The sequence below is a fragment of the Talpa europaea genome (assembly GCF_964194135.1).
Source record: "Talpa europaea genome assembly, chromosome: 2".
NCBI lineage: Eukaryota > Metazoa > Chordata > Mammalia > Eulipotyphla > Talpidae > Talpa > Talpa europaea.
The window spans coordinates 140269135-140280052 of record NC_140068.1 but is presented as its reverse complement, the minus strand read 5'-3'; the positions used below and the strand labels follow the sequence as shown (position 1 = coordinate 140280052).

The following is a 10918-nucleotide window of genomic DNA, read 5'->3' as shown; positions in this document are numbered from 1 at the left end:
GGCGTTCTACAGAGTCAGCGATACTTGAGTATCCACCTCGCCAGGTCTGTCTCCCCAGCTCGAGACACAGGTTAATTAGCTCGGCCACCCTGAACCGGTGCTCCAGCTCTCGCGAGAAGAATGTCGGGGCTGAACGGGAAGCCCACTTCCGCCCTCAGCACTCGCCGGGACACGCCCACCCTGCCCAACTTGGGCCTTTCATTTGTCATCAGACCATAGGTCCCGCCCCCTCGCCGCGACGTCGCGCACTGAGCGCGTCTTTCGGCGCGGCGCTGTACGGCTGTCGTGCTTCCCGTATCCGCAAGCATGGAGGCCGACGAGTCGGAAAAGGAGGCTGAAGGATTAGAGGAGGACGCCGTGGATCAGGAACCCCTGGAAGGGACAGACCAGAAGCCAGAGGTGGAGGAGGATCCGGAGGAATCCGAAGAGGCGGCTTGCAGCGGCAAGAAGCGGGTCGTGCCCGGTATTGTGTACCTGGGCCATCTCCCGCCTCGCTTTCGGCCTCTGCATGTACGGAACCTTCTCAGCGCCTACGGCGAGGTCGGACGCGTTTTTTTCCAGCCGGAGGGTGAGTGTGTAGCCCTGGCTGTGAGGGGAGGAGGGCGGCGCCGTTACTGGCTGCCCGAGTCTCACAGGTTTCGGGCGCCGGATCCGGCGACCCGGGGCAGGCCCCCAGCAACTTTGATATCTCGGTTGTGCGCGTGTCTGTTAGGAGGCGTGTGGGTAGCGCAGGACGCCCCGCTGCACTTTATTTACAGGATGGTTTTTGAATTTTAACTTCGCTTCCCCCCACCTGAATTTACTGGTTTGTTAAATGAGTACAGCCTGAATAAAGATCCCCATGACTTTTTCACAAAACTGAGCACATTTGTCATCGTGCCCCAGAGACAGTGTACGAGCACCCGCCCCCATCTCCCTTACAGGCACGAATTGGAGTTGGGGGGGAGGGATCTGTGCAGGTTTTAAAGAGAATCTTCTGAGAAGACCTGATTTAGAAGTTGACATTTGAGGAGAGGGTTGAGTTAGACGTGGGGAAACAGTGGGCCTTGCATATCTCCCCATCCTGGCAAAGACCTTAAGGTGGGATCCTGGCTTGCCTGAAGGTTTGGAGAACTGGGCCAACAGGAGGTGCAGTTGAATAGGTGCTGCATCGTCCCCTTGACCACCTCTGTCTTTGTCACACAGATGGCTTCGTGAGGCGGAAGAAGAAGGCAGCGGCAGCCGCGGGTGGCAAAAAACGATCCAAGTACAGCAAGGACTACACCGAGGGCTGGGTGGAGTTCCGGGACAAGCGGGTAGCCAAGAGAGTTGCGGCCAGTCTGCACAACACACCCATGGGCTCCCGCAGGCGCAGCCCCTTCCGTTATGACCTGTGGAACCTCAAGGTGAGGGTATAGGTTTGTCTGCACACATTCCCAGTCTTAACCCAGGCTCCTGTTGACCTCTTGTTGGCGCCAATCCTTCTATCTCCTCCATCCCTGGCCTAACCAGATCTTTTCTTGCTTTCTTGTCTGCAGTACCTGCACCGGTTTACCTGGTCCCACCTCAGTGAGCATCTTGCCTTTGAGCGCCAAGTACGCAGGCAGCGCCTGAGGGCTGAGGTTGCCCAGGCCAAACGTGAGACTGACTTTTATCTTCGAAGTGTGGAGCGTGGAAAGCGCTTCCTTGCTTCTGATGGGGACTCTACCCGCCCGAATGGCTCTTGGGCATTTGCCCAGCGTCCAACTGAGCAGGAACTGAGGGCCCGGAAGGCATCTCGACCAGGGGGACGTGAACGGGCTAAGCTGGCCAATGTCCAGGAGCAGGCCCGCTCCAACAGAGGTCTTCTTGCCAGGATCTTTGGAGCCCCACCACCCTCGGAGAAAGTAGATAAACCCTCACTGGTCGAAGACTCTTGAGGGTTAGGGAGGCTTCTTCCTTCTAAACCGGCCCTACTTCCTTTCTACTTGATGATGTCTATATAGACACACTATCCAGTCTGTTTCTCAGACCGGGAGACTTTGATGAGTACCCAGACATAGAACTTTGTGGATCTTTCCTCTTCAGCTCCTAAGCATGCCTAACTGAGGCACCTAATTCATAGTATGATTATGACTACCATGGATCCAGTTTTGTCTTATTTGATTCTTGACTGCCTGCCTCCTACCCAGTGGGGCTCTCTAAAAATCCCACTTCTTGGTCCCAGGAAGAGCCTTTAGTTCAAGCTAGAGTGATAATGGCTAGTCCAGACAACAATTGACCAATCACGGGTAAAAGCAGCAGCACATCCTTTTTATTTAGAAAAGATTAATAGGGACAGGGACTCATAGCAAGGTCTGGGTTAGGAACCATCTTCCAAATGTATGTATAGAAAGAAAAAAAACTAATTTTTTTAACACTTTTTGCAGTTTTGTTAATAGAGATTGTGGGGGCAGGGGAGGCTGTTGAATAACTTTCTCAACACCTATCTCCTTGTGTCTCATTCATCATCTTCCTTTCATCTCTTAGTCTTAGAGGCCCCCTCTATCCCCCATTCAACATGTACTCTTTCTAAATTTCTTGGCCCATTTTATCAATCAGTATTTACCAAATTTCTATATGAGGACAGCGTGAAAGTAGATAATGTCACATGGCCCTTGGCGTTAAGAGTCTTAAGACTGCTAAAACAAGACATTAAAAATAAGTACATAGTTTCAGAGATGAGTCCGTTTTCATCAATTTTTGCAGATCATTCCTAAAGTCTCAAAGAGCCTGGGGGATTCTTAAAATTGCGAATAGAGTTCCATGGACAGGGTGTTGGCTTCAAACCACTGTGAAGGGGTAAACAGATAGAGGAACTGAAAGCAGATGTCAGAATGAGTATACACAACTTCAGAGATTAAAATTCCTGTCAATATCCAGGTTGTTAAATTTACATGAAGTGGTGGAATGGTAATTTGGGGTTTTTTTTTGTACTTTGTTTTTTTTCTTCATTGTCAGTATAAATAGCCATGTATTCTTTCTGATGAAGTGGATTCACCCACATCTTTGACTCTAACCTTGTTAGCATCTTGCTGGAGAAGATGCTAACATATTATTTAGGAGAGGAAAAATGCCCTGTAAAAATTATATTGTGCCTGGTGTAACGTTTTCCACAATCCATATATCTCTCACATCTAGCACCCAAATATTTCCTTGGTAATTTATTCCCTCATCTTAGGAACTTTCTACCTTTGTTTCTGTGTTTACTTCTTTTGAGTGTTTCACTAGATTGTTTCTTCAGGCCACATCTTCCATGTAAACCAGAAAAATCCACTGTCAGAATTTGACAAGCTGTTGTATTCATTTATTCAGAATTTTAAGTGCCTTTTCCCCACCTTTGCTAGATAAATACTAGGATCAAGAAGCTTCCCACCCCCTCACCCCATGCCAGGTGCTAACAGCTAGAAAGTAAAACATAGGACTAATTATTTCTTGAGTGGATGTCAGAAATTGTGTTTCCAGGTCAGCTGGTGTTAGGTGTTTAGAGAGCTCACACTTGCAGCCAGGTCAACTGAGTTAGTCACAGTGAGGAATGAAAAAAGTGGAAGGAAGAAAATGGGCTTCCTAGAACTCACTTTTATTCCCTCTAGAATTTAGGCCCTTTGAGGGCAGGAAATTGCTTTTCACTCAGAATTTTGCTTCCATATGAGCGCACTTAGTTTTCCTACGTGAATTAACCCATTTAATATACAGCCATGCAATATCGTATTATTCCACCTGCCATTAAAACCATGCTCAGGGTTATGACACAATTTGACACTTAGTACATAGGCCCAGGTTTTTCTTCCCAGTGTATATCTGATAAATGCTGATTGCTAGAAATTCATGAGTGAAAAGTCACTGCAAATTGAATAGATTTATCTAGTGCCAAGAATAGCAAATTGGGTGATTTAAATCTCAATCCTCTCCTATATAATCAGACTTGCTTATGAACCTGTTGCAGTGAACACAGAATTTATCTAGTTCTTCTAATAGAGAAGCTGGGACTGCCTTTGCTGGAAAGAGTAAATCAGTAGAAGACACTGAATCCTTCTAAAGAGGGGATTTTAATAGGTGTGACCAGCTCATGGTGAACTAATTCCCATACACATCCAAAAGTCAGATTTAGAGCACTCTTCCTCGAGTCCTGTCCCTAGAGGTGGTTCTCTTAGTAGAGTTTCAAGGGAGAAACTTTGTGTAAGCATTAATGTAGCCAGTTGTTTGAGGTCCAGTGTTAATCTGTCCTGCGCAACTTGAGCCTGGCATCAGATTTGCAAGAGATGCGGTCATTTTCTTCCTCTTGGGTCAGTTGTGTCCAAAACCCCTACTGCCGCACAAAGTTGTATCTGAGATGCCCAGTAATACGAATGGAATGGAAAAAAATGGGTAAAGTGGTTCCAGTCTCTTAATTTTTTATAATATAAACATCCTGAAGACTCCCCTGTACATCAGTATAAAGTGCCCCTCACCTCCTCACACTCAGGCGTCAGGGCCTTAAGAAGGGCGCAGGATTTACAAAAGACCTACACAACACCCCAAGAGGAGGGGCCAGGACTGGCCTGGAAACTCATCAGAGGGTGAAAGGGGCGGGAAGGACAGGAAGAGTTTCTTGAGAAGCCTGACTTCTCACTGGCAAAAAGCAGCTTCTATAAATAGCAGCTTCCCGGGTGCCGTGGGCCCCAGCATCAGAAGAACCCGCAGCATCCAAAGGCTCCTGAGAATAACCATGGAACCCACTCGAGTCACCACCCACTCCCCTCCCCTACCTGCAGCTTCACAACCTAGGATATGTCAGGCCAGAAATCACCTGTTCTCAGCCTCACTCCCCTTTGGAATTGTATGGTTCTGGCTTATTTTTAAGATTGATTTATTTATGCATACAAGAGCTGGGGTGCAGGCCGGAGATGCAGGAGGTAAGAAGATTCTCTAGAGACAGGAGCAGAACAGGCAGACTTACTAAAATACACTGCTGATGGGGAGCAGCAGGCAAGACAGGAGAGCTCTGCTGCGCCATGTGTCACCTCTCTGGCCCAGGGTTGAACTGGTGCTGCTGCAGTGGCTACAGATAGCTTCATACTGCTGCATCTCAACCCTTTGCACCACCAGGGAGGCTCATGGTTCTGGTTTAAACTCAATACCACTTAGGAATAGCTAATTCCAACATAAAGGTTCTCAGCAGAAAAAACTATTCTAGAACAATATGCTAAAACACCTCCCTTGCATTAAATTAAAAAAAAGAAAGTGCACTTTGGGATATTTTCTATGCACATAGAAATAGGGCAATAGATGGTGAAGCCATCGGATGCCTTTTGGTGGGCACAGTAGTGCCATTTGATGCTACACAATCTTTCAAACCAGTGCCTGGAATTTCACTGTGTGATCACAGTGAACTTGTGATCACAGTTCACTGTGTAACTTGTTTTAACCTCTTGCTAACATGAGTGAATGGTTTCCAAATACTGCCATAGAAATGCTGTAAATAACGTATTGTATATATATATATTAATGTGGATGATGTGAGTGTGTCTGCAAGATAGAACTTGAGGTTGGACTTGGCCAAGTGGAATTTGCATTATAATTATTAATAGAAATTGTAAATTGTCTTTCACATAGGTTGAAATAAGGGCATAGGGCAGGGAGCTTTTTCCAGTTTTGCCAACAGTAATTAGTGTTTTCTACCTCCTTCCCTGTCATTCAGTATTTTCAGTGAATGCCTTAGTAGTTTTTACCCACCATTCAGCGTTCCATTTCCCCTGAGTAAAGGTGGACTCTATGGGGTCTGCAGCCTCTAACATGGCACATGGGGTAACCATGTCCAGTTATGATGGGGTGCAGAAGGATGCCCTAAGCACAAAACAACTAAGGAATTCACAGGAAAAAAAACAATCTAGTTGAAAAATATAATTTTAAGAAAATAAATACCTTTAGCTAAAAATAGCTTTTGTATGTCATTATTTCTTAATTTTCTTTAGAACGCATAGATTTACAGAAAAACTGTGACTGATACTAAAAGAGTTCCCACTTAATTTGGATCAAATTTCCTCTCCTAGCATAGTACATTACTATGATACATCCATGCATGTACACACACAGACACACAAATCCACAACATTATACAAACAAAGCAGGTTGGTCTACTCTTGGCTAAGAATTCAGGGATCGCTGAAAGATCCAGTGTCCCTCAAGCCAGGGATGCTGATCTGCAGGCTCTACCTACCCTTATTCTGGGCAAAGTACTTGGACCACGATGGGGGATTCAGCTGCTTCTGACTTGGAATCGTGAATACGCTGCTAGAAATATTCAGTACACATTTTGTGAGGACAGAAGTTTTAAATTCATCTGGGTAAATGCTAAGGAGCCGGATGGTTGCATCATATGTTAACATTTTTGGCTTTATAAGGAATAGCCAAACTTCCAAAGAGTCTGTTCCATTTTGCACTCCCATAATATGACACAAGGATAGAATTAGATGGAAATCAAGCAGAATGAACCTATATACAGCAAGCTTGAAGATTTAAATGTGTGGGTATATTACTTTATATTGAGAAAGAAACCTTTAAAAACCAGTGTATGTTCCAGCAAAATTTCTGTGATGTACTAATTTACTGCTTTAAGAAAACACTGTAATGCACACTGTTCTATAGCCATGAGAATGCCACCTTTCAGAATCATTGAAGCATTACTAGTGGTGTTACTTTAGGGTCATCTAGAAACTGCAAAAGAGAATAGTGGGAAACAGCTACCTGTGGGTAGAGCAATCTCTGTTAAAATGAGTCATTTGTGAAGATTTATAGTCAAGACAACAATTTAGGTATTTCAACCTGGTGGTCCACAAGGTTGAATGTTCTGGCTGTCAATTAGGTACCAGTATCTCCACATTTCTTTGAGACACCGAGTTAGTAGTCTGCAAAGGTGATAATAATTTACATTAAAATTTACAAAGAAACCAAAGTATTTTAAAACATCGTTTCTTATTGCTGCAGTTATGACTTTTGGTGTATATGTTTTAGGAAGCAACTTAAAATAAGCAGCCTAAAGAATAACTTAATGGTGATAATTCCTCTCAACATGGTTCACAACTCTACAAAACACGTCATCTCTACCTTATAAGCAAATATTGTCATTTATTACTTAGTCTAAATACTTCTAATAAGCAGTAAGTCAAGTCACTTTCTGAGAGAAATAAGAAAGTCTAAATGAACTTAATTTCTAAGTCCTAATGGATGATCCCCACCCCACCCCCACCCACCATGGTCCAGAGTAATTTCAAAACAATACTTGGTGAGTCAATAGGTATCAAATTCCAATTAGCCTTTCTCAGAATAAAATCTATATTCTAGGGAGAATAGTCCATTCAAAAATGTTTTAAAATCTTATTGAAGGGTGACATAATTGTTTGAAAACTGGGATGGCATCCGACTGAAATGACTTACATTTCATCACTTTTTAGCTGTTTCACATGTTACCCTTCTTTCTCATGGCCAGCTCCTGGAGAAAAAAGCTGTTCTGAATCAAGCTTGTATACTCTCTAAGAATTTACTACATTGGGCAAATAAAATTCACCCTTATTATGCTATTTATACTTTTTCTCACAAACTCTGGCAGAAACATGTTGAGTTTCTTTGGTTCAGATACACTCTACTCTTCCAGTTATTTCTAAGATGTCTATCTATAAACCTGGACGTCCTGGTTTGGATCACTTCTTTTACAGCTCTGGATTTTTCATAGAACATAAACTGGGAGAGATTGTCTGTCCAAGGCTAGTAATCCTTCCGTGACCCACACTGGAATTTAAAGTCTGGTCCTAAGACTTATTTCCTTTCTTGTTCTCTCACAAGCATGTTTCCAACACTCCAGATATACTATGTTTCGCATGTTTATCAGTCCTGGTCTGAACTCTTCAGTGTAATCCTGCTCAACATTCTCTTTTTTTGAAGTATCATCTGCCTGTCTCCATCTCTTGAACTTCTATCTAGCTTCAAATGTTCATATGAAGCATCAGCAACACTATAAAACCTACCTGACTATGCATTATCCTAAGTGTGTCTCTGTTTTTTAAAGATTCATTTATTGGGGCATATATAAATAAATAAATTTTTTTAAAAAGCTATCCCCAGCCACTGCAGCTAGTGTTCGAACACAGGCCAGGAATTTATTTATGCATACAAGAACTGGGGTGCAGGCCAGAAATGCAGGGGGATGAGAGGATTCACCAGAGACAGAGTGGGGAGCAGACCAGGTGGATTGACTGAAACACACTGCTGAGGGGAGCAGAGGGTGGACAGGAGGGGTCCGCTGCACCATGTGGGTAGCTCCCTGGCCTGGGTTCAAACACTAGCTGTAGTGGCTGCGGATAGCTTCATAGTGCTGAGACTTATCCTCTTGTGCCACCAGGGAGGCCTCTAAGTAAGTTTCTGAGTGGACTAGTCACACACACTCACACACTTCACGTTCTGATAGTGCATATTGTCTCTGCCTATGTCACCTTGTTTACAAGTGCTTTGCCCTTTATCAAATATGAATTAAAATCACTCCATGATAGCCTGCAATACCATGGAAATGTGCGTGTGTCTACGTGAGGAATGGTGAGCATGTATTTTTGGAAAGTACAGTAACCGCCCTAGCCTTGCCATCCGAGGGGCAATCATACCTCTCTTCACACATTACTCCTCTGACAGTCTCCTCGCTGTATTGTACCATCATCAGGGTCCTTTCCCGTCCTCTCCCCAGTGCTCATGCTACAACTTCAAAGCAGAGCTTTCAGCACATTTCCTTGCTTCCACTTCAAACAGCCGGCCTGAATAGCACATTATCTGAGAGTCAGGATGTGCTGCCATTGGCTGCCAGGAGGACACCGTTTATTTCCATGGAAACTGCCTTTTCACCTCGTGCAATCCAACTTAAGCACTGGCTTTGACAGGAACAACAGCTTCCACATTGTTGCTGACCTAGAGGGTGACACTCTCAGAAGGAGAGAGCAGTTCCCAGAAAGAATCACAAGGAAGGATTACAAGTGTGTGTTCACCCACGTGGGACCATGTGTCTGCAACTTTTATTTCTTGATGTTTCACTGTTGTAAATAACTTATTATATATCTTGGGTCTTTGAATATTAAAAGATCTTTGAAAGGTATTTATATAATTTTAAAACAAAGGTGTGCACTGTTCTAAGTTATTTTAAATTCCTAAAACCTGTCAAACATGACAAAAGAATTCACCAAGGGCCTCCCTGGTGGCAAGGGGTTAAGTGTCAGCACTATGACACAATCCCCAGCTAGAGTTCCATCCCTGGCCAGGGAGGAGATCCACATGGTGTAGCAGACCTCTCCTGTCTCGCCCACTGTTCCCCTCAGCAGTGTATTTCAGTCAATCTGCCTACTCTGCTCCCCACTCTGTCTGGTGAATCCTCTCACACCACCCCCTGCCCCCTGTATCTCTGGCCTGTACCCCAGTTCTTGTATGCATAAATAAATAAATAAATCTTTTTTTAAAAAAAGAATTCACCAACATGTTATTAATGGATTCTCATATTCCCTGTTCAAGTATGAGTGTTTTGTCTTTCTTTTTTTTAACTCATTCATTCGTCTGCCTTGCATTGGACAGATTTAGAATAAAGCATGCATTGATTTGACAAGAGAAATAAAACTAATTATCAAAAATAAACATGAAGATAGTTTAAATAGGGAAATTGGTAACAGCCTACTAAGAAATCACATGTGATTATGAGGACATTTAAAAAATTCTGAGTAGCTCAGTTTTTCAAATGTCATATTTTTTTCTGGCCACCGGGGAAAGTAACTTCCTTACGTATTCTTACAAGGTTCTTCCAAAAAGTAACAGCATTTAATATTTAGGTTTTTATTCCCTTTTGCTGATACTGACACATCAAATGATAAAGATAACAAGAAAAGACTTCCTTTTACTTCCTTTTACATAATGCTTAAGAATAAGCAGGAAAAAAAACCTACCCAAGTTATCAGAACTCTAATGAAATTTTGGAAAAATTGAGTAACAAATATTCAATCTTATAACTACACTGATGCAGGTATGATGATTATTTCAAGTTTACTGAGATACAAAGAAGTTAATAATTTGCTGACATTCATAAAACTAGTAGATGACAGGAGAGGGATTAAAAGAGGTCTGCCTCCAGACCCATGTTGTTATCTCTATGTTTTTACATATTTGAAGGCTCATTTCCTGGCGGAGTAAGCCAAAACTGGCACAGCAGGAAAACAGAACCAGATGGAACAAAAAACATTTGCAATCACACTCAAGCAGGCTCCTTTGCAGTCATCATCCACCTGTGGATTCAAGTTTTCATTCACTCATGAACTCTGATACTGCCGGACTGAATTTCCTCCAACATTTATATACATAGAATTTTCTATTAAGTTCTTGACCAACATTCTTTGCTGCCATGATTTTCATTTTTGCTCCTCCTCCCCCCCACCATTTTTTTTTAAATTTTATATGTGAATTTTCCATCTTTTTAAAATATTTATTTATTTATGCATACAAGAGCTTGGGTACAGACCAGAGGTGTGGCGGGTGAGAGGATTCAGCAGAGACAGAGTGGAGAATGTAACAGGCAGATTGACCGAAGTACACTGCTGAGGGGAGCAGCGGGGAGACAGGAGAGGTCTGCTGCACCATGTGGGTAGCTCCCTGGCTGGCCACTGGGATGGAACTCATGCTGCAGAGGCTGCAGACAGCTTCACAAGCTGTGTCTTAACCCCCTGCACCACCAGGGAGGCCCCACCATTTTTTTGTTTTAATCGTATATTTTCGTTTCGCTCTCCTGCATGAAAAGCTCCCATCTGCTGTGAATCTCAGCTCTGGGTTTTTGTCCCTGGTACTTAAGGTGCACTTATGTTGGGGGGAAAGGATGTCCTGAACAAACTCCACAGCCAAGTTTTATGGACCCCAGTCCCGCCCC

General features: G+C 43.5%; 1 protein-coding gene across 1 annotated transcript; it reads left to right on the top strand.

Annotated features, from left to right (window-relative positions):
• Positions 1-306: 306 nt before the first annotated feature.
• Positions 307-1898, top strand: ABT1 (activator of basal transcription 1; the record flags this gene model as incomplete). Its single annotated transcript, XM_084259480.1, has 3 exons — positions 307-568; positions 1186-1385; positions 1518-1898. 3 exons carry the CDS (start codon positions 307-309, stop codon positions 1896-1898), a joined length of 843 nt encoding a protein of 280 aa, XP_084115606.1.
• Positions 1899-10918: the final 9020 nt, after the last annotated feature.